The sequence below is a fragment of the Natrix helvetica genome, assembly GCF_964273705.1.
Source record: "Natrix helvetica genome assembly, chromosome: 2".
NCBI classification, from domain to species: Eukaryota; Metazoa; Chordata; class Lepidosauria; order Squamata; family Natricidae; genus Natrix; species Natrix helvetica.
Window position 1 is genome coordinate 207,646,463 of NC_138552.1, and position 25,093 is coordinate 207,671,555.

General features: G+C 34.3%; 1 protein-coding gene across 1 annotated transcript in view; it reads right to left on the reverse strand.

The window, feature by feature from the left end:
* Positions 1–25,093, reverse strand: part of SYNE1 (spectrin repeat containing nuclear envelope protein 1) — a 325,193-nt gene that overhangs the window by 142,053 nt on the left and 158,047 nt on the right. The window contains exons 57-74 of the mRNA XM_081943908.1: positions 23,401–23,583; positions 22,627–22,770; positions 21,001–21,156; positions 19,544–19,708; positions 17,481–17,653; positions 16,625–16,778; positions 15,263–15,406; positions 14,715–14,879; positions 13,930–14,247; positions 12,447–12,602; positions 10,854–11,024; positions 9,412–9,738; positions 8,376–8,528; positions 7,448–7,615; positions 6,095–6,271; positions 5,448–5,594; positions 1,724–1,849; positions 869–1,045 (exon numbers count right to left, since the gene is read on the reverse strand). Of these exons, the coding sequence (XP_081800034.1) occupies positions 869–1,045; positions 1,724–1,849; positions 5,448–5,594; positions 6,095–6,271; positions 7,448–7,615; positions 8,376–8,528; positions 9,412–9,738; positions 10,854–11,024; positions 12,447–12,602; positions 13,930–14,247; positions 14,715–14,879; positions 15,263–15,406; positions 16,625–16,778; positions 17,481–17,653; positions 19,544–19,708; positions 21,001–21,156; positions 22,627–22,770; positions 23,401–23,583 (3,204 nt within the window). The remainder of the gene's footprint in view (positions 1–868; positions 1,046–1,723; positions 1,850–5,447; positions 5,595–6,094; positions 6,272–7,447; positions 7,616–8,375; positions 8,529–9,411; positions 9,739–10,853; positions 11,025–12,446; positions 12,603–13,929; positions 14,248–14,714; positions 14,880–15,262; positions 15,407–16,624; positions 16,779–17,480; positions 17,654–19,543; positions 19,709–21,000; positions 21,157–22,626; positions 22,771–23,400; positions 23,584–25,093) is intronic.

The window sequence follows — 25,093 nt, forward strand, 5'->3', positions numbered from 1 at the left end:
AGAGCTGGAAAGGTTGGGGATCGCTGCTTTATAGTATAAAAAAAGTTTGCCCTCCTCTGTCTTAATGTCATATTTGAGAAGTATTTTAGAAGTATATTTACACTTTTCCAGGTCTGGAAGTAGTTATTCTTAACACATATTCTTTAATTATATATTAGTTTAGTTAAATAGATTCCCAAATACTGAACCGCTTTAGCAATAATGCTGAACCCTTTTGCTTGCTGTAAATAGTTTTTCTTCCTTGAATAAGTTCCATGTGATCATTTGATAGTTCTTCCTACTAATTCAATATCTTAATGCTATACTGTTGTATATATTCCATTTTCAGAATTCTTTGGATGAGTAACTGTAATTGCAACATAATGCACTTGAAGTTTTAGGTACTTGATTTTATAATTTATTTCCTGAAATTTTATTTTCTTACATCTTTTTTATTTTAACCCAATTATATTGGTACAATAGATATATATCTTATTTTACGGATTATATTGGATTTTATGGAAACAAATTTGGTTACAGAATTTAAAAAATGCTTTTCAATTCTGTCACTTCTAAAAACAATATAACCTAAATGATAAAATGCCATTCCTATTCCAATTCTTTCCGAGTGCCTCCATTTGTTCAAAATAAATATTATAGAACGGGAAGGTGCGTGTTTCAAATGAATTGTAAGAAAAGTGTCTCATTTTCTGAAGTGCAGCAATTTTGCTGCAGCTCATTAAAGCAAGTGGTCTTTTTCAGGTTTCTATTTGACCTTTAAAAATGTTACTGCTGGTTAATTTTCTATTTTCACAAAAAGGCCAGACAATCTCATAAGTAAACTATTAATTATGTATTTCTTGTTAATAAAATAAGAGATTCTCCTTACCTTCACCTGTAAAACCATATTATGAGCAATATTTAATTCCAGCTCTGCTCCCCGTCTCTTCATATTCTGTAGCTGCTGTTCTGCATCCTGGAAATAAATCCAAAGTTCTTCTTTCATTTGCTTTATTTCTTCCCAGCCCTGAGCAAGATACTGGGAGTTCATTATCCTATCTTCAATCTGGAAAATACAGGGAGGAATAATGGAAATATTTTAATGTAATTAATTCAGAGCTGTCTTTGAGGTACACTATCCATTTATGTAGGTCAGGAGATTTACATTAGAAGGGGGTGGGGAGACAACCTATACGAGTGGAAGATAAACAGAGCATGCATAAGTCTCTAATGCTCATGTTATATGAGTTCTATGCACACGAATTCTATACAAAACAGTTGTAACCATCCTTATAACCGTTAAATATCAATAAAGATTCAATCTGCAAAAAAATGTAAATCAATGTAGCATCCTTAACAAGTCAGATGAATCTCATTGTCAGGAAACAACAGATTTTCTTAAAGAATTAAAACATAACACATGAATATCTTTGAATTCTGTCCCGAGTTATATTCTTTCCTCTTTATTACCTTTCATCCTGGAGTCTAAGGAAACAACCACTGCAAGCATGACTGTAAGCATGTTTCTTTATTACTTAATTACCTAATTGGTGAGAAAGTAAGATAATCACATGTCTAAGAAGAATGAGAGAACAGCTGCTACAATTTATCCCATACAATCTCCTTTGTTAATTGAAGTACAGTAGTCATCTCTTCAAACCAATATTACCTAATATGAACCTGTAAAAAACATAATTACATGCCTAAGAAGAATTACAAACAGCTGTTATAGTTTATCCCGTACCGTTTGCTTTGCTACTTGAATATCTGTTGCTGCATTTTTTACTGTGCTGTCTGATGAATCGTCAATGGAGCATAATAAATCCAGATATGTGTTTGCCTGCTCTTGCAGGGCTCTAAAATGTTTAACCTAAAAAGAGTAAGAAAAGTTTATCAACAAAACATAGATTTTCAATTTCCCCTGAAAATGCTTTGGAAGTTATAAAGCATAGCAACATTGCTACTCTTTTTTAAAAAAAATAGTGCAAAATAATAAGCTGCTCATGGTATTAATATAAATGACTTATTTCTTTATGTAAATATTAATAAAGTAAACGAAGGGACTCTGTATTGATTATATATCTGCATTGTGCACAACATTAAAAATATGAATAGTTCAGATTACATTCTAAGTAAAAGTAACTTTGACTTCAACAGATATCTATCTCTCTCCCTTTCCCTCTCCCTCTCTCTTTCTCCCCCTCTCTCTGTGTAATGTATCTTTTGATGGATTACCAACTGAGGTTTGAATCATTTATTGGCTTCACTGAAGAAAAAGGACAATTTTGCTTCTTACTGCAGAATTAAAAACAACAGTCCGACTATCTAAACACACTATTTTCCATCTGAATACAGCAATCACTGTATGGTTTCTTTCTGTAGGTCTTACTAAAGCCTAGTTCATAGCATTATAATCTGAAATATTATCTTTTGAAGTCTGTTCTGCTAAAAGAAAAAATGCACTTTTATATCTGCAGAATAAACTTAGAAAAATTATTGGTGTGTAGTAGAACACAATAGAAATGCCATTAAGTTTCATGGATCTATTCCATGTTAAATTTATAAGCAGCATATTTTAAAGGTTGAAGTTTGGTAAAAAGCCAAAAATATCATTCTGGAAAAATGATCTCATATTAAAAGTAGCTAGTAAAATAAGCTTAGTTATGTTATCATGGGCATTTATCTCTGTTTGTATGTCTTTATCACATTTATTAGTTATAACATAATCAATTTAACAAATGCCATAAACAAGTGAGCTTGTTTTGCTTAGTGATTGTTTTCAGATCACTGGAGCAGGAATGAAGAGGTTTTTGATGACCAAAGAACATGCTTAACATTTGTTAAGAATCTGGGGCCTCTATAATATACAATGAGAATGAGAGTAACACACAATGGCTGAGATGATATCGTATGTTTATCCTATTCATTGAGTTTGTTCAAGGAGGTTCATATACAGTTGACTTAAGATTGTCTTCTGGAAAAGCAGAGTTGACACTTTTTTATTTTTAAACAAACGAACATAAACAAACATAAAACATAAAAACCATCCTCCAGTTACATACAGTGTGTCAATTGGTTACAAAACCTTTATACTTCCTCACCATAGTCTTCACTTACAATTTATATAGAATCTCATATTATCAATCTAATATATATGTATACAATTATTATCATCATTATTAAACATTTATTTGACTATAACTATTATTACTTCCTTTTATGTGAAATATTCTAAATTTAGAATAAATTTATATTATGGCATTTCATTACATCATCCTAAAACCATACAGTAATATTACATCTTTATATTGTATTCTGTATAAAATTGTTCATCTTTGGTTGCAAAACATTTGTGCATCCTCTCCATAATCCTTAGTTACAATTTATACAAAATTTCATATTATCAATGTAATGTATGTATATATGTATGTAATTTATTTATTTATTATTACTTAATTTTATTCATAATATTCTGTTTAAATTAATTTAAATTAATTTTTATTATAGCATTTCATTACATCATCCTGTATCCATCCAATAGTAATGCAATATATGTAATATATATGTATGTATGTATGTATGTATGTATGTATGTATGTAATTTATTTATTTATTATTACTTAATTTTATTCATAATATTCTAAGTTTAAATTAATTTAAATTAATTTTTATTATAGCATTTCATTACATCATCCTGTATCCATCCAATAGTAATGCAATCTTATATCACTTGCCATTTGTACTATTTGTGTTCTAATTGCTTTCTTGGTAGATCTTATGTGGATTTCTCTTGGCAACTTGTTTTTCACAGATATCTTGTAAAGACTTGGAACCCCTCGTCTATTCCTTCCATCAACCTCCCTTTGGTTATCACCGATGCTTCTGCTAGAATTGCTTTCATTACTTCTGCCAAATTTTCTCTCTTTTCTTCTTCTATATTATGGAATCTGAGGTAAAATTATGATCTGTCGTTTTCCCATTCCAATATTCCACTCTTGTCTTTTTCAACTCTGCTCAATCTGCTGTCAATATCTCCAATTTTCTTGTCTTTTTGTTCATCTTTTTCTTCTATTTTTTGAACTCTGTCCTCGTATTTCATCATTGTTTGGTATATATTCTCAATTTTTTCATCTATTTTTCCAGTTCTTTGTTCAATATTCTCCATTCTCTTTTCAATGCTGTTCTTACTTGTATTTTTTGAATTTCTTGCATAATCATCTGCAATGTCACTTCCTTTTCTTTTTCATGCTGTGACATCATCTATATTGATCTTTTCCTCCAGATAGTAAACACTGCCACTATATAGAATCTAAGGCTTTTTTATTAAGTTCCAAACAAGTCGACTGCAAACTTCTCTCTTTTAAATCAAAACTTTCTTTCCAATCCAGCTACTGATAGTACCCCAGAGGAACACCTGTATAAACAATCCGTGCTCATCCCGCTATCATTTTCAATAAACAAGCTCAGAGACCTTGAAATGTAGATCAAATGCTCAAAGAAAGAAAAGAAAAACAATGTTTCCAAGCCTCCAAACCTCTAAGTGGCAGTGTTACTTCTTTTCCTCTACTTTTACTTCCCTCTTTATATTCCAAACTTGAGGAAAAAAAGAAAAATTCTTAAAAAGAAAATGCAATAGAGCATTGAAAAAAGAAAAAGAAAGAAAGTCTCAATCAATAAGTATTAAAGAAAGAAAATTAGAAAAAAGGGGAGAAAAACCAGTCCGATTTAAAAAATAAGAAGTGTTTGTAAAAATTCCATCAATAAAAAGATTAAAAAGAAAAAAATAACACAGCTAAGTTTGAGTCAGGCTTAATCTCGCCACTTAACCTCTTCTGTCTTCAATTTTAACTTTACTTTTGATCTGTTTGGGTGTTCTCTTCTCTAATAATAAAATTTATCTCACCAATCAGACACACTTTCTCTCCCGTTTTCCTTCCGTTCTGGAGCTGTCCCAACTTTCAGCAGCTTCAATGGCTGCTTCTCTGTGGCTGGAAAAAAGCGCTTCTCCTGGATCTACCAGGCACTTTGTGATGTCCCTAGGATCAGCCGGATGTGCCCTTCTCTATCACCGTCTCTAAGGGATGGTTTAGGTCCAAAAGGACCATCCAGCGGCAGAGATATCGACGGCGATCCTGGAGCTCCAAGATCACACATCATACCATTGCGACATCAGGTCCGCCTCCCAGGAAAGCAGAGTTGACACTTCTAATGGCCTTATCAATCTCTGGAATATACTCCCTGTGACCTTGCTGATATTTAAAAACTCTTTAAAATGAACCTACAGCTCAAATAATTAGTGTTGGCTGTTAAAAAAAATAACGTCAAACTTAATTTCTTGGCTAGGAGATATTGGAAAATTACAGGATTGAAGGATAGAGTAGATAATGAAAAGAGAAGGGGAGGGGAGAGGGGAAGGGAGTGGAAGGAAGGACTGAGGAGAGGAATATTTCCATTTAGACTGCTGATACCTGCTTAATGGCATCTGCTGAACTAGAAGGTCGATGAGGATTAGCCTTTAACTCTGGACAAACTGTACAGAGCCAAGCTTGGCATTGCTGAAGAGTATCCTGATGGTTAACATGTTTCTGGAGTTCATGCTCCAAACTTTGATATACCTACAAGAAATAAGAATAAGAAGTAAGAATTCCTTTAATATTAATGATTATTACTAACTGAAAATGGGCCCTTGGCCAAAAATATAGTCTGGATTGTAGAAATCATTGAACCTTTATAATACTAATTAATATAAAATGTATATTTCTACTTTTGTAAATATCTATGAAGATTCTCAGCCATCCAGGTCATGGCTGTCTCAAAGGTGCTTTTTCAAAAGCACCTTTGAGACTTTGTTTTTCCTTGAAGACTGAAGAAGCTTCTTGGATGAGAAGCAAAACGTCTTCAAGAAAAAACAAAGTCCAGTTGCCCTTCCAAAAAGCAACTTTGGGACTACTTTTGTAAATGTTTTCAAAGCCCCCCCCCAATTGTTATTGCATTCTTTTTTCAGAAACTGTTATTAAACTATCCCAGTACCTTACTTATTTTGAGCCAGTTTCTACCTAATTGCCATCACTTGGTTCCTGTATCCCCTGCTAAGTATTAAAAGGTTGATGCTTACTTTTTTAGTTGTGCTACAGATGGCTGAATAGCTATCTCTCGTTCCCTGCAGCTGGGTTTCTATATTTTGTTTAAATTTTGCTTGGAGATGTTCTGCACACTCTTTGATTAAAGAATCTCCCTTGCTTTTAAGGATGTTCAGGCGATCTTCAAATCCAGCTATTTCTTCCATCGTTGCCTAAAACGTTATGATGGAGTCTTAAATTACAAGTAGATCAGAGTGCTCTTAAATGATAGGAAAATATATTACAATTGAATGCTAATGGAAAAAATGCCTAACAATATGTTACAGGAGTGTTGGAGCAGAGACTGTAAAATATATACTTAAATTTCTGCACTGAGTAGAGAATTTGTACCTAAAGGAACCATTGGTGGTGCAGTGGTTACAATGCAATATTGCAGGCTAGTTCTGCTATAGGTAGCAGTTTGGCAGTCCGATTCTCACTAGCTCAAGTTTGATTCGGCCCTCTATCCTTCTGAGGTCGCTACAATGAGGCTACAATGATATTGGGGGAAATATGCTTACTCTATAAAACCACTTAGAGAGGGCTGTAACGCACTGTGAAATGCTATATAAGTCCAAGTGCTATTGCTATTGCTAAGTGTCATCTTCCTAGTTTATGAAGTTATTTATGTACTGACCAGTTAATTCTAAAAATATTATCAGGAACCCTAACTCATTTGTTCATTTTTGAAAGTTGTTTTAAAAATACACAAATAAGCTTTTTATGGCTTATAATTTTATAATATTGTATATATTTTTTAAAAAAAACACCTTTTCATTCACCTTTATCTTTTTTTTAATTACCAAGGGAACTTAATAGTTAGCATTACATAAAATCTAATAAAATGAAACATTCTGTAATGAGAAAAACCTGTATAAGATTATAGTCTACAAAGGAAGCTGTATACAAGAACTTACATTATTAATTAACAAAAAATATAGGATTATTTATGTGTTACAAAAACTGCATATAATGTTCATTGAAAATTATCTAATGTTTGAGGAAGGTGGTAGTCTTTTTCCTAAGTATAGAAACACCGAATATATATGGTTTCTATGTACACCTGTATATATATCATTATTTCCCTATCTGTAGACAGTAATAAAAATAACTAATTGCCAAAATCTTAATTTGATTTATTTAAATATTTGCTGTGTTGGTTTTTTAAAAAAACCAATAGAAAATGATTTATATAGATATATTTTCTATTTTATTTTCAACTGTTAAGTCTTTGAGAAAACTTTTCAAAGAACAGCTACGAATATTAGAAGACTAACAGTTCTTTACTTGAACTACAAACTACAGTAACCATCCCTCCTACTAGAGAGTTGTTGATTATATAGAGCTACCTTGTGACTGGCTAATTGTTGTGTTATCACTTCTAGATCACTGTTCTCCATGAGTTCAGGGGTAATCAGCCTGCTGGACATCTGCAATAACCACTTTTCCACTTCCTGTAAGACACTATAATAGTCTTCATGTTGTTTCACTTTCTCCTCCAAGCTTGAAACCTGCATCTGCATTAACAGAAATCAGATACTTTTCAGTTGTTTCAAATGAGAATAGTCACAGATCTTCATTCTGAAAAGTTCAACTGCCATCATCAGTATGACAATACTTTTTTAACTTGCTACTTTTAAACTGCTACCTTAAATAAGATATTTTATATGATGTTAACTCATTTCTCAGCACAAGATCAGGTTCAACTGGATTTTAAGTGGTTCAAGAATTACTCTCAGAAAACAGAACTCTCTTCTCATAAATGAAATATAGTGTCAGGCCTGCAGAGGTTCCTTTAAGAATCTTTGGCCTGCCACTCTCTCTCTTCTAGCTTCATTTTTAGTATGCATATTCATTAGGGGGGGGATAGCAATGGGTAGAATGTGTTGTTTTCAAAATAAAAAAATTCTTTCTAGAAGATCAAGGTTATTCTTTGTCTCCGCACCATGGCACCTGACCGGAACCAGCAGGGTGGAGATGACAGCGTGGAAGAAGAAGATTGGACCATGTGATGGATTAATGGGTGTGGGGACAAGATCATGAACTTTCAACTGGGTGGGAATCCTAGGTAACTTCCAGAATTGGGATTCCACAGATGTGCCAACGTGTCTGACTTATTAAATTGAAACTTTAAGGATAGCTCTGCCTTGGACTCTGATTTAATTCTGCATGATATTTGGAATGCTGACATTTAGATCAATGCAGACAATCCATATTACAAACATACATTTGTTTTTAATAAAAAGTATTAATATTGTATATCTGGTTAAAAAATACCTTTGCCGTGTTGCAGAGCTCCTGGTATTCATTCTGGAGTTTTTGAATATTCTTAGCTACATTAGTGTCACAGATCAATTCAAGAAGGCTTTCTCCTTTTTCCACAACAGATTTGATTAAAGGTTCGTGGGATAGTATGGTCTGCTGCACTGTCTAAAATTAAAATCCAGTTAAACATGTTTTTTTAAAAAATACAATGTACAAAAATAAATACAGATGGAAAATCACATTCTCTTTATGGGACAGAACTCAGCAAAATATACATCATCTTAAACAAATAAACTCATTTGAAGTTTACTCCTTTCAGAACTTTATCCATATTAACACGAAGGTGATCGAAGTAATCTTGTATTTTCCCATTATATATATATGAAAAAAATGTCTGTTCGGTGGCATTTGTACACAAGAGATCTTTTGAAATGTAAACAAAGAGAAAAACTTGATAAATTTCCACTTTTTAGAGTTACAAAACAAAAAAGCTGTGGTGGCCCAGTGGTTAGAATACAGTACTGCAGGCTAACTCTGTTCACATTGTCAGGAGTTCGATTCCCTCATTCCTGACCGGCTCAAGGTTGACTCAGCCTTCCGTCCTTCTGAAGTTTGTAAAATGGGAACTCAGATTGTTGGGGCCAATATGCTGACTCTGTCAGCTGCTTAGAAAATGCTGTTAAGCACTGTCAAGCGCTATATAAGTCTAAGTGCCATTGCTATTAGGACAAGAGTTTAACCTTCACAATGTGAAGATTAGTCAGGAAAAAGAATCTCACTAACCAGCATTAGAGATGCAGGGACACTGGAAAGTGTTTGTTGGATCACATTGCATGACTGCAGCTTAGGAAGAGAAGACCACTGAAATTTTTTGATGATATGCTCATTTAATGATTATATTGATAATACTATGTTTAAGAATGGGTATTTAATAAGAAAGCTTTAGTAAAATTTAGATTGTCAAACTGGATATCTGAAAATATCTATTGAGAATTAAGTTTCTAATTGAAGAATCCTTTCATTTTGTAAGGCACAGCATTATCTTTACCTTGTATTTTGATAACTGTGCCTTCTTCTCATATAATTCCATTTTGGGATCCACTGTATTGTGCAGTATGATTTGATAATCTGTTAGCCACTGTGTCTGTACTTTGTATTTATCTAAGAATTCCTTTGTTAAGTGGAGACATTTCTCTATGGTTGTACATTCCTTTCTGATAGAGCAAGTCATTTCATCAAGTTGTTCTACATAATCATGGATTTGTTTCTTTAGTTGTTCAGCTTCATTTTCCTCAATGTACTTAATAGCTCTTTCTCCCTTCTCACGGGCGGATTTGAGCAAACTGTGACCAACATCCATGTCACTCATGAGATCCTGTGAACAAAGAAAGCACAATATTTAAACTTAAAATAAACCATTTGTGCAAATTCAAAGATATTCTATTGCTAGACATTGGTTCACTTGATCACATTTTGATTTATCCTGAATTCAAACAGGATTTTTGATCATGCACAGAGCACTTCAAATTCTCTCTCAGGTATGAGCAATCAACCAGGAAGATGTAAATTATAACTTTTTGTCAAAATCAGAAAATAATTACATTAAATTAAATAATGTAAAGCAATTTAAGTCAACAAGATTATAGTTGACTTAAAGTGGACATTGCTTAATATTTAACTCTACTTGTATTTGGCCACAGAGTTGGCAGCTCTTAATTAATGTTTGTGTGTGAGTGGAAGTGATATAGTAACAAGACATCATCATGTGTATCTATTTTTTGCTGTGGCTTTCAATATACCCTTCTTACATATTATTAATATAATTCCAATTATGTCCCTGTATGTGCTTCTATATATTATCATGGAAAAACAGAATATTTTGAGGTTACATGGCATATACATTTAATAAATAAAAATAAATAAAATTTAACTAGCATTTTACACATCAACACTTCTATAGTAATTTAATTATTGCACATAAATGCTTGTTTAGCATTTTAAAAAGGCTAAACTGAAAATTATGGAAAGATATACAAGCTTTCAGGAAAATGCCATATCATCTATTGTCAGTATTTCAAATTCTAAAACATTATGTTACTGAAACAGAGCATCTTTCAAGTAGTATCTTAGAATTCTTGCTATATCACAGTAATTCATCAGTTTTGTTAACATTTCTTTGAATAAAAAGCAGGGTTAAACAATCTGCCTCGCTACTTCAGTTCTCTCTCTCTCTCACTCCAGGTATTGTTGCTATTTCACAGCAAAATAGCATGGTCCAAATCTAATTCTTAATTGCATTTCATTTTCTAAAATATTTCTATAAATCCAGTATTTCTATAAATCAGTGCAAAAGTAATTTTCTAATGTAGGTAGTTTGAAATCCACTGTTCATAGATTTCTACATCTCTGTAGTGCTACATTTATGATATAAACATTAATGTCATGTATGGTTATATTAGATATGCAGTGACAAATTGCAACTGAGTTTACCTCAAGCTTCTGCATTTTTTTCTCCATTAATGCTCTCTCTGCTACATCACATTTTGTCACAACATTTCTGAATTTTCTAAGGATAGCTTCAGACCAGTCTTTGTAAGCACTGAAAGCTAGTTCAGATTCTTCCAAACTTCGAATTTCTTCTTCTAGGAATTTCATTTGTTCCTGCAAGCAGATGAGAAGTGACACTTACTATTCATCCATTTCTTGATACTCACATCCCTATTAAACCCACAAAATATTGTATTTGTCAATGAAATGCAATACACAGTTGGGAAATCAACTGCTGCTAATAGATCGTTCTTAATACAAACTAGACAATTCTTATGGAATATGTAAACATAAACTCTGGCTGTTTTAGTTCACGCAGACCATCAATCTTAGAAGGAAAAATTATGCCTTGTTTATCCTGACAATTCAGCACCCCTTCAATGTTTCTGTAAAAATGCCTCATATGCTGGAAGGCTAATTGAACTTTGATACTACCTCTAACATAACATTGTCGTGTCCCAATATTGCACACCTCTTTGTCTGACATAGGCAGATGACCAAGGATGCAAGATTTGTATGTGCTTCCACTGTACGTTCTGTGATCATACAGTATAACATGTATGCAAGTAGTATTTCTTTGCTGAGAAATCTATTCTCAGTGTCTGGATTACAAGGAATAGGGCCAGGAAACTGTACAAAGGTAGAGTTACCAATGCACCCGAGAAAACTCTTTCATATGCTGTTACATTTTAAGTCTTAACAATATGTTGAAAAAATTGCAACAATGAACTCACAGATGCTATAAGAATTAGTTTGATTTCTTCAGAAAACATTGGTTATTTTTTAATCACCATTTCTATAGGTAATCCTTGATTTACAACCATAATTGAGCCCAACGTTCTTCGCTAAGCAAGACAGTTGTTAAGTGAATTGTGCCCCATTTTATGATCTTTCTTGCCACAGTTGTTAACTAAATCACTGCAGTAGTTAAATTAGTAGACTAGTTGTTAAGTGGAAATGTCTTTCCCATTGACTTTGCTTCTAAGGAAGTTGCAAAAGGTGATCACATGACCTCAGGACAGTGTAACCATCATAAAAACAAGTCAGTTGTCAAGCATCTGAATTTTGATCACATGACCACGGGGATACTGCAACAATTGTAAGTGGGAAAAACAGTTATATGTCACTTTTTTCAGTGTCACTGTATCTTTGAACAGTCACTAAATCAACTGTTGTAAGTTGAGGACTACCTTTATTTCCTGAATTATCACTTTCTATATAAAGAGTTAGAGCTCTTGCCTTAGAAAATCAGTTATAAAATAGATGATAATTATAAAGGCAGATTGAGAGCAGTACAGTGTAATATAAATGACTGAAACTAATTTTAGCCTAACCTTCCAGTTGAATATTAATAGCTGATGAGTGATCCTTAGCATAATATTTAGCTGTATAATTAAATCTTCAGACATACAGAGATAAGAGAAGCAGAATGACAATCATTTCTAAAAATAAAGCACTTAGAAGTATATCTTTAAAAAAATCACTGAATCTTTTCCAATTATTACATAATGCTTTCACAACATTTTCACTATTTACCAGTACATGAAGAACAAGAGTTTGATATCGAGAAGCAATTTGGGTTGCTTGTCTTCCCATTCTACTAGAAGTATGAATTTCCTCCAGGAAATGCTGCACCAACAAGCCGATTTCTTCAACTTCATTTTTATAGACTGTTATTTCTTTGTGCCAATTCTGATATAAAGAAATATTTTTAAAATCTTTCAGAAATGACATAAATGTGATTTATAGAATTCTTAAAAATAACGCAAATATGGAAATATGAATCTCAATTTATAAAATCAAGAATTATAAGCCTGTGGTTTTAATTTACAGAATATTTATGCTCTATTTTTGCTGGACACACAATACAGAAAGACACAACACTCTTTAGTTATTAATTAGAGAACTTGGTGAAGCAGAATCTTGTTATTGCATAGGTCAGGGGTGTCCAAACTTGAGAACTTTAAGACTTGTGGACTTCAACTCCCAGAATTCCCCAGCCAGCATGGCTGGCTGGGGAATTCTGAGAATTGAAGTCCACAAGTCTTAAAGTTCTCAAGTTTGGACACCCCTGGTCCACAAGTCTTAAAGTTCTCAAGTTTGGACACCCCTGGCATAGGTAGTACTAAATACGTGCATTTTTATGAAGAAGTTTTTCCTGTTTTATTGTACATTAGCTTTTCATATATCAGTCAGTTCTCATATGTAAATCCAAAAGGTCTACTCTGTCAACAGTATTTCCTTTGTAGTCAAATATTCAAAGATTATTCCTTTGACTCATACAAACTCCCTTTCTTTCACATAGTTGACTTTACTGCTTTCTAAAGTTTCTAGTTCTTCCCATCAACATAACCCATTCATCTCTCTATATCTTGAGCCTATATAAAAGATACCTAATTAATTTGAGTTGCTGTCTGGTAAGGAAAACAGCAAAAGGCATTTTTCTGCAAACTTTGATGCAAACTAAACTAATCAACATTTCTCAAATTAAAATGAAGATTTATTTTATTTTTAGCAATTTTAAGTTTTTTTTCTATAAAGATTCCTTGCTATGCTTTGGATTTAATAAACTGCATAAAAATCAGTACGAACATTCTTATGTAGTAGTGAGAAAGAAAAAGAACATGTTTGGAAAAAAAAGACACAAAAATCCATTTCTATTATTTTTCCAAAACTTTAAAATACTTTAAAAATAGAGTGGGAGTCCTTATTTCCAGTAGCTATATGCTTAGTATAGTGGTAGACTAAAGAGACAATAAGGTGGATCAAAACTGAAGTACACTTCAGGCCTTCCTGTCCTCTGGAGTCCATTTAAACTCCATTTCATACAATGTATAAATAGGGACGGGTAATCTATGCTCATACCGAACAATAATAATAAGTCGTATTTAGCTTAAGAATATAAAGATATTTGTACAGATTGAAATGAATGGCAGATTTCAGTTGTATGAATTACCAATGACTGCAATAAACAGAAAGAAACGATTATTGGTGCTCATATATTGTAAAAATTCCTCACCTTCAATTGCTGAAGCTGGATTTCCTTTGTGCCTTGGTCAGATTGCCGGCTAGTCCTGATATTAACTTTCTCCTCCAGAGTTTTGAGCCATTGATCCATCTTCAGAAATTTATTCTCCATCAGTTTTAGTCTACTTAAAGTAGTATTCAGTTGTATCCTAACGTCAGAAAGCTTGTGTTGGTAGACTGTCCAATCCTGACGGAGGGACTCCAATACTCTTTCCTCCAACTGGGGTGCACCCCATGGAATTACTTCTTCTCTAGCATGGAGTGTAGCATTAAGCAATGCTTGTCCTTCAGCACAATGTACCTGTAATTCCTGAAATGCAAAATTATTGCATATTATAGTTTCTAAACCAGATTTTTGTACTAGATTGTTTAAGGTAAAATTGTTTCTACAAACCTGGAAAAATATGATTATTATTTCCAAATTATTTTCAAACCATGCAGAGCCCTATAAAGGATCAGAATTTTACATAATATGCCCAATTAATGCAAAATAGTAGTTTTTATTCTCAAATGGTTGATTGCTGTTAGTTTGGAAATAAATATAAATTTGCTCAAAATAAGATTTTTGTATGCTCTAGACAAATTTAAAAGATTAAAAGACGGCCTGACAATGACTAACAAGCTTGCAGAATTCTGCCTTAGTATTTGATATTAGTACTGAAACAAGATGCATCTGAAAAATAGAATCTAATAGACTCCACATTGAGTGGAGTTTAGAAAACAAAGGATAAACTGCAAGGTAATTATTATTAGGACAAAATTATTCTAAAATTCTACCTGGAGTTCTTGGAGTGTTGCTTCATATCGCTCTGTATCACCTTCAAGGTGTGATAAACAGTTGAGCTTTTCCTGTTCCTTTTCCAACCATACTTCAAAGGCCTTCAAATTCTTTTGGTACTCTTGGTGCAAGTGAACGTATCCTTCAGCTTTAGTTATTGTTTCCTATTGTTATCAGAAATATCCCGTTATGGTGTAAATCAACAGACTTTTCTGACACTGACCAAATACTGTATGTAACGGTGACATTTTTTTTACTGTACTGCTTTTCATGTTCTTAAATAAACCAGTGATTAATAAATAAATAGCTAAGAGATTAATATGCCAATCTTAGTACTTAATTTATCAAATTAATGGACACTATTAATAAAAGGGATTCCTTTAACTAATAGAAATGCACATATCAAAATACACATATGCATGCATATACCCAAACATTCAAATACTATGAAATTCATGGGCAAAGAAACAAAGGCATTTCTTTAACACCTTCACTAAACAAATATGGTGAAGAAAAATAAACATAGCATTGTAAAACGCAGCAATACCATTATTCTGTCTTTGAGAAGCTGGTATTTCTCACGAAGGTCTTGCAGTTCAAGCTGAGTGACATAATGCTCGGTCATGCTTGTGCTTTTGACTTCAATACCTTCCAGCAGTGTACTGTGACTAAATATTTCTTCTTTAAGTAACTGTAGAGGACAAACATCAATTTAACCACCTAAAATAATATGTATTGTAAACGATATATAATTAGAACCTAACTACAGGAAACAAAAGGATTCACTTTGCCAGTGAGACTTTGCCTACAATCATTGGCGGATTAAGATTCACTGTTGCCCCTAAGTATTGACAAATCTTGGTGGCCCCCTCCTTTGTACATTTGTACATACTTCATTGGATTTTTTTTTCTTTCTCAACTTTGTGGTGCCATCTTTGGACCTTGTGCGCTAAGTACGTGCTTAATGGTTAATACACCACTGCCTACAATCCTGTTTTCATAAAGGAACAAAATGAGGCTACATAGTAAATGTAGTAATTGTAGTTTTTCTGAAGATAATCCAAAGCAAAATTCGAAACAACAGTTAACTTTCTGGATTGTGAATTAACTGTATTGACCATGACGAACAAAACATGGAAGATTTATAGATCTCTAGAAAGGAAAAGCATGTAACAAACCTGCCCTTAATAATCTTACAGAATATTGCTTGAGCCATGTTGAAATGGACCCTTTTCTAGTCCTATACTTTTTGACAGCTTTTTTCAGTTGTACAATTAAGTTTTTTAAATATTTGAATAAACAAAATCAAACATTTAAAACCTTGCACCCATCTGCATTCTTATTATTGCCATTATTTTATTTGTGAACCGTTGAGGCTTCTTAGGGATTTGTCAAAACAGTAATAATAATGTTATATTTGTTGATTAAACAATAAGAAGTAAAAAATGAATTTAAGTTCTATTCTGAAGATACACGTGTAATCAGAACACAGATAAACATTTTTAAAGTCTTTTTTTAAAATAGGAGCTACTTATATGAAAGAAAAAAACTTTTTCACAGTTGAGAAAATAGACTTTAATATGCCAAGAGAATGCAACTCCTTTGATAATATAGTATTTTTTATTCTGCAAGGGAATATCTATTTGTCTGTCTGTCTGTCTGTCTGTCTAACTATTTATCTTCTATCTATCATCTCTCTCCCTCCCTCTCCCTCTCTCAACAACAGTGCTATGAGGTGGGTGGGGCTGAGAGAGATGGCCCAAAGTCACCCATCCGGCTCTCATGGCTAAGATACAAACTCACAGTCTTTTGCTTTCTAGCCTGGTGCCTTAACCATTAGACCAAAATGGCTCTACTACTAAAATATGCTATTGCAATTATATTATTTTAGGATAGACTTTCTACAAACCTTAGATTTGCCGAGTGAAGATTTTTTTTCCCTCAGTTCAGAATACTGTCTTTCTGAGGCATTCATAATTGCTTCTACTTTGTCCATCCAACTAGTAAACTGCTGAACATCATCTTGGTAGCTTGTCCACTTGGAGAGAGCTCCTTCAAGCTGGCTGAAACATTAAAAGTAATACATACACTTAGTTCTGTATCAGAATAATTCAATAATCTAATTCCCATTACATTATCAACAAATGGTTCTAGTTATTCTATATATATTAAGAATACCTATATTACGGATGTGCCATGCATTCATAAAAAGCAAGCCACATTAGAGAACTACTAAAGCAGCTGTGCTATTTGCAAGGCTTTTAAGAGTTAGTTTGAAATAATCTGGATGTCCTGGCTGTCTCTATATGTCTATAAAAGCCCAGCTATTTCATTTAGCCGACATCCCCAAGAGTTTGGTCTTTTCATGAAATAGTAGAATCTATGGAATTGGGAGAAATCCTAAGAAAATTATCATATACAACAAGAAGGAGAAATGTATACCTAATCGCTGATCAACAACAATTGATTGTTGACAAGTGTTGTTTGCCAATGTTTGAATTAGTACTTTTTGACAAAGAGAAAAGGAAAAAAGAGTCTTAAACAGCTACTGTTTCTTACCATTGTTTGATGGAATTTTAATATTGTATTACATTTCAACACAGCTGAGAAATAATTTGGGGAATATCTAAGATAGTCTTGAGGAACTCCCAGGGTCCTAGGATCATGCTTAAAAAACACTGATGTAGACTATTCTCTGTAATTTGTTATGCTGAAGTTTCTGTGGTGCATTTTATAAATTACTCCATACCCATATTGTGTTTTACCTTTTGCAGTGGATGCACGTAGACAAGAGGGAAGCCCATGTGTCCTTCAGCGTTTTCAGCTGTTGTTCAATCACAGATGCTCCTTCTACTGACGTGGTTTGCAAAACAGATTCTCCTCTTGTCACCACCATTTTCATTTGAATTTCCTTCTCTTGCCTCAATGAAAGGATTGCCTGAAAAGCAAAGAGACTCTGTTTCTATTTTTGTGATCCTGTACCTTTTTCCAATTATTTATTTATATAGTTGTGTCCCATTGTTATTATTTGTAGCACTAGCAATAGCACTTAGATTTATATACTGCTTCATAGTGCTTTACAGGCCCTCTCTAAGTGATCTAGAGAGTCAGCATTTTGGCCCAACAATCTGGCTCCTCATTTTAGCGACCTCAGAAGGATGGAAGGCTGAGTCAATCTTGAGCCTGGTGAGATTCGAACTGCCAAATTACAGGCAGCCAGCAGTCAGAGAAGTAGCCTGCAGTACTGCATTCCAACCACTGCACCACAGTGGCTCATATAATTCAAGGCAGCAAACAATCCAATCCAATCCTCCTATTTACTTAAATATTTCCTCACTTTCCTTGGCCACCACTCTTTTTTAAGGGCTTTCCAAACAGGAAATTTGATTTTAAAAAATGTTGAGGAAAATGTTATTGGTGAAAAAAATTAACAAAACTGTAGTTTTCAGAAAAAAAATTTACAGTTTTCTGGAAATAAAGGAGTTTTTATCTGTTGTGCTCACTGATACCTGGGTGTTTCAGCAATTAAAAAAGAACAACGAGACTCCTGTACACAGCAGTATTTTTGGTCAATTAAAAGTCTGCTCCAATAGACTTTAAAAACAAACAAACCTCAGGTGGGCGTAACTACCTGAGAACACATTAATCACTACAAGATATTGATCACCATAAAGCAATTCACAATTTTAATATGGGAAGCAGAATTCAAATGTTTAATTAAAAGAAAAAAGAAAAACTTATAAAGTTACAGTCCAGGTACATTATTACTTAAAATAGATTGAGCCATGATAAGGATGTTGCCCTGCTGGGGATTTATACTTTGGGAGTCAAGTTCTTTAGAAACTAGGGGACCATACATGAGCCCATAGCAATACTGATCTTAAATCCCAACTATCTGCAAACAATCAAACAGTTTATTTAATAAGTCTCCAACTATTTCAACACTAAGTTGAATGAATGAATATATATTATATATATTGCTAAAGCCATTTGGTTACAGTAAAGTATATAATATAAATAAAACAGCCAAGTAAATACATTAAATATATAATAAGTTAAACTCCTTAAAATCTACTACTCAAGTACTGTATAGGACCATGATGGCGAACCTATGGAACATGTGCCGTAAGTGGCACGCAGAGCCATGTCTCTGGGCATGCAAGCCATTTCCCGTTGCTCTTCCGGGTTCCGGCGCACCGGCCAGCTGATCTTCACATGTGTGGGAGCACTGGAAACTGGAAGAGCAGCCATCCCGCTCATATATGCATGCCGGGAAGATGATCTTCCGGTTTCTGGCACGCACATGAGCACCAGCCACCTAGTCTTGTGGTTTTTGGTGCGCATGCACATGCGCAGACCAGCTGGGCAGTGCCTATGCATGCAATGAAAACTGGAAGATAATCTTCCCTGTGTGCGCACACATGTGCACTGGGCGGTTGCTCTTCTGGTTCCGGCACACATGTGCTCCAGTTTCACCAACACTGGTATAGGAGATATAGATAGATAGATAGATAGATAGATAGATAGATAGATAGATAGATAGATAGATAGATAGGTAGGTAGGTAGGTAGGTAGGTAGGTAGGTAGGTAGGTAGGTAGGTAGGTAGGTAGGTAGGTAGGTAGGTAGGCAGGCAGGCAGGCAGGCAGGCAGGCAGACAGACAGACAGACAGACAGACAGACAGACAGACAGACAGACAGACAGACATAATTATATAATTTTATATCATCCATTTTAAACTATTGGAAAATATAATATAAATCGATGAATAAAAACATTTAGAATGGAAATCCTGATGTGTAGGATTCTTTGACATCTTATCTGCTTACCTCAAGCTTTGCCATTCTATTATCAAGGGCGTTTTTGTCTGCCGTGGGGCAGCAGTAAGATTCAAGCACCTGAATTGTATCTGCCATCCAGTCCTGAAGTTCCTTCAGTCCATGAGAGAACTGTTGGTGCTCTGCTACTATTCTGTCCATTCTGGAGACCTTTTCCTTAAATTCATACAGATGTTAACATTACCAACCATTCAGATAATCTATCATTCCACTAGAGTTGAAAAAAAAACCAGAAAGGGAAATCTCAGAAAACTAAGTTCAGAATGAGTAAATGGGCAAAATTTTAACTGCCCCATTTTTCCTCCTCTGTGCTTCTCCAGGATTCACATATCACTTACAGCACTGAATCCAGAATTAAAATTTGCTTGGAACTAGACTAATGTACACGTTTGACATATCTAATGAATGTGGCTGGGTGATTCTTTTGATTATACTTTTTAAATCCTTCTTGCATTTATAAAAATCACATGTGGCAACAAGTTATGGATCTCAGTGCAGATAATATTTTTTTTAAAGTTACATATGCATTGGATACACTAGCTAATTATATAGTATGCACATTTTATTCAGTTCGATATGCATTATTTATCAATGGCTGCCCCACCCATGCCAGCAGAGTAGGCCTACTGCAGATCCCATTGGTCAAGGAATTCCATTAGATGGAGTCCAGGAAAAGACCCTTCTCTGCTATGGCTCCAGCCCTTTGGAACAGCTTGCCTCCCCCCTGGGTGAGATCTACCACCAACCTCCTGATCTTCCACAAAGGCCTGAATATCTGGCTCTGCCAGCTGGCCTGGGGGCCCCAATGGAGGAGTATCATGCGGGAGGTGGCTGATGAACCACTAGTATATCCCACATTCCCTCCTTCCCCATGAATACTTCCCTATATATATGGTTTTACTGTTTTTAATGTTGTAAGTTGCCCAGAGTTGCCTCATGGCCAGATGGACGGCAAATAAATGTAATAAATAAAATAAACATATATGAACAGAATGGTAAACTGGTGACCCACCCAAGGTCTTCATTTTATAACCATTTAGGACAGGAGTCTTCGAACTTAGTAAATTTAAGACTTGTGGACTTCAACTCCCAGAATTCCTTAGCTAGTCATGCTGGCTGTGGAATTTTGGGAATTGAAGTCCCTAAGTCTTAAAGTTGCCAAGTTTGGAGACTCCTGATTTAGGAGAACATGCATTAAATGAGCAGTGTGTGCTTCTTTCTTCTGCTGGTATTAGTTTAAAAATTCATAAAGTTCTTTTCTTACTTAATGATACCTGTGTGTATCCTGTTTCTTAACATAATATTTCTCTTGATAAGGTATGTCTTCAACCATACTGGTTTTAAAATACAGATAGAAGCCATTTCATAAACAGATATGCAGCATTTCAGAAGGCAGGCTTTCATTTTTTACCAGATTTGTTGCATAAAAGCACACATAGGAGCATTACCTTTGTTAGGTTGCTCAGAGCAAAATAGAGAGATGATAGCTGAGAAACTCTGTGCACAAAGTTTTTGCTGGCAGCTTGTTCTTCCCAAAGCTGCTGAGCTTTTTCTTTTAATCTGCTGAGCTGAGGCTCATTACATTTTATTTCTTCAAGGACAGACTGCAAAGCATAAGCACATATTTGTTTAGTACTAGTGCGGGGAAAAAGAGAGCAAGCAGCAAGGAAGATAGATGGATAGAAAAGGTCTGTTAAATGACTTGGAAATGCTAAGCCTTTCCTAATGATCAGTTTGTCATGTGACAATGTGCATTGTTTCTTCAGCAGGGGGATTAAATAACTTTCCTCCAAATAGTGCTTCAATTTCAAGCAGTTTTTCAGCAATCTACCGTAATCACAATGTTTGTTAATGAAAAGTAGGATAAAATGGCCATGACGTAAACATATTAATCAAGATTATAAACATTGTGTGAGGCCTAGTCTGTTATTATTGATCAACATTCTTTCTCTCCCACATGTGCTATTTTAAGCCCCATATTTAACACTGGGATTATAAAATCAAGAACTTGAAATATGGGTTTCTCAAAGTGCTAAACATGAATAAGGCCACTTTTTCTTCTGTGATATTGCCTAGTCATTCTGTTACCATTTTTTCTTTGCCAAGAGTGAGGGATTCTTTTTGCACCATCAGATTAAACATCCCCTTGCAGCAATGAAGACCATATCAGCACTGGATTGAATAGTTCTGGTGTTCAAAAAGATTTGAACTTTGAAATGAGATTTGCTAGATTTTTCCACAACAGATAAAATGGTCTTTGGAAATGTTTTCAACTGATCATATGAATGAGTTTGTACATAAGATAAGAACATACAACCTAAAGGAACATTGTCAGACTAGGAGACCTGAACTCATTGATAGCCTCACACTGTAATGAACAGGGACGCACATTCAATTTTGCAGCTTCTAAGATTGTTGGACGAGCAGGCACAAAAATAGCCAGAGAAGTGATTGAAGCCTGGGAAACAGGCTCCTCATCAGTCAACAGGAGTGCTGATTTACCACCAGCCTATCAAGTACTTAGAAGGCAAAGGCTGGGCAGTACAAGCAAATGACAGCTAATGACTTAAAAGCCAGCCATCAACACATCCCAATCAACATGTAAAAAGCCATTCACAACAGACATATACCAAACACAGAACAGCACACACTCTGCTAGAGAGACGTTCCTTGAAGATGGGCTCCAGCATGAGTCCAAAAGCTTAGAACAGGGGTGTCCAAACTTGGGAACTTTAAGACTTGTGGACTTCAACTCCCAGAATTCCCCAGCCAGCATGCTGTCCACAAGTCCACAAATCTTAAAGTCCACAAGTCTTAAGTCCACAAGTCTTAAGTCCACAAGTCCACAAGTCTTAAGCCCACAAGTCCACAAGTCCACAAGTCTTAAGTCCACAAGTCTTAAAGTTCCCAAGTTTGGACACCCCTGGCTTAGAAGAAAAAAAACCTCTGGTCCCAGGGACCCATTCAGATTGGATCCTGCAACTTCATACTGGAACACATATATTTGCTTTCATTTGTAAAGAAATATATTGGCCCCAAATAAATAAATAGAGAGAGATATATCTTAATATTACCTGTAGATTCTGATGCTCTCTCCTTTTAGTGGAAAGGTCATGCAGATTATTACTGCTGCTTTGCACTATTTCTTTGGTTTTATTTAACCAGTCTTGAAGAGGTTCAGCACTTGTTTCGAAATCTTTCATCTGTACCTTTAAATTCTAGAGAAAAAAAAGGATAGGGAGCATTCATTGCTAGTCCATAATTTTGGATACAATATTTTCACCATACAGTCCAGTATCCAGAAGCACTATTAAATCTAACATTGTCATGAGTGGGCTCTCTGTTCCAGATGAGATATTTCTTTGCTTAAAGAAAGAGAATCAGCATTCTGTACTGATTGACCCAAACTATTGAAACAGAATATATGTAAGACTGTCTTTAAAGTTCATCCAGAATCTTTAGTTAATTAAAAGATAAATGAGCCTGCCAGACATATGGAACATATCTTCCCAGTATTAATTGGTTATATGGCCTCCCAGTCCTTTTCAAACTTAATACAAGTTTTGGTTACTAATCTGTAGAAAATCAACAAAGGTTTGGAATTTGAGAATCTATCTGCCTCCTTTAGAGATTCTCCTTTGTATTTTCCGAAATGTAATTATGTTAAAAGTAATCAAAAGCAAAATGGCTTTTAAAAACTTTATAAAAGGTCGAGAGAAAAGAGGTATAGAGAAAAGATAAGGTGCATCATTAAGGCTTAATGTAGAATTAAGTGCAAATACATTTAGAAGAAAAAGTTTTAAAAAATAGTTTCAACTTATTGATTTCTTTGGTAATTGATCTCATACCTCTAAAGTTGTTTCCTTTTGGTGCAGTGTGGAAATAAATTTCTTCCAGTCCTCTTTAGCTGAAGCAATTTTGGTCTGAATTGATTTAACTTTTTCTTTAGGTAATATAGAACTTAACAGTTCTCCTTTGGATACCACTAAATTTAACTTATGTTGACCAGTCTCAGTTTCAGATAAGAATTCCTAAGCCAAAATGCACACATATATAGACTAATGATAAAAGTAGTAAGCAATATGTATAAACACAACATTTTCTAAAGCTAACTAATAAAAACTGTAATTTATGTTGCTCATGTAACCTTTTACACCTAAGATGTAGAAAGTTTCTCTCCAATTATTGAGTCGAGAGAACATCTAACATCTAATACTTTCCTTCTAAAAATTATTTTAATTACCTTATTAAGTCAATATTCTACCAATAGAAATCTCCATTCTGCTTAGTTCCCTTCACTGCATTCATTAATACACATACATAAAGTCAATTTGGTTATATCATTATTGCACAATACATATGAAAAAAACCTACAATCAGGAAAATACTTGATTGTGCAGAAATGGACAAAATGACAATAGAACTAAAAGAAAGAGAAGAATCAGACTTTTATAATGTTTGGAATAAAATATACAAGTGGCTAGAAATCAAAAGCCAAAACAGGAAATAGAGAATACAAATAGATGGAGATACAAAAAATGAATATTACTATAAGTGTTTATACTATGCTTGTTACATCACAGGACAAGGCTATAGTAATAGGAAGGCAATGCAGAAGGGAGAATTATAAAAGCTAGGCAGGAAAGCCGATACTGAAAGCTGTAAAATTACTCTATATTGTTATGTATGTTCCATGTTTTGTTTTGTTTTATTGTGGTTTTTTTCCCCTTGTTGTGTCTTTTTTTTTACTATTTTTAAATATTAAAACATTCAATAAAAATTATTTAGAAAAAAATGTTTTGGATTCGAAACCAAGTCTTATACAGAGAATATTTCTGTACTGTCTGAGAAATGGGAAAAGATAGAACGCATATATTCCTCCGATTTGTATATTTGTACGTTGCTCGTATACAAGCATAAATAAATACTGGGTTCTAAGTGATTCTGTGTGTGTCTATTTTGTAAGTTATAAATAGCCTGACTGTGAGGAGGACAAAATACATTAAAAAATATCTTTTATATAATCAACACTTACAGAATCATGGTTATGCAGAATAGTACTTAAGGACTAGGAATAAACTATTAGTATTTGTGATGTGAACCAGATAGCTCCACAAAATGTAAGTAATTTGGCAACTCGCAAAACACAGGTATACATAATTTCAGAAATGAACCCCATTTTTCACTTGTTTTTTCTCATGGAGAGAATTGTTAAGTTTTACCACAGGCATAGCAAGTTCCCAAAGTAAAGTACAGGTAGTCCTCGACGTATGACCACAATTGATCCCAACATTTCTGTTGTTAAGTGAGATATTTGTTAAGTGAATTTTGCCCATTTTACGACTGTTCTTGCCACAATTGTTAAGCGAATCACTGCAATTGTTAAGTTACTGACATGGTTGTTAAGCGAATTTGACTTTCCCATTGACTTTGCTTGTCAGAAGGCTATGCTGATGATACTCAGCTGTACATTTCCACCCCGAACCACCCCAACGAGGCCGTCGAAGTGATGTCCCGGTGTGTGGAAGCCGTACGGGTCTG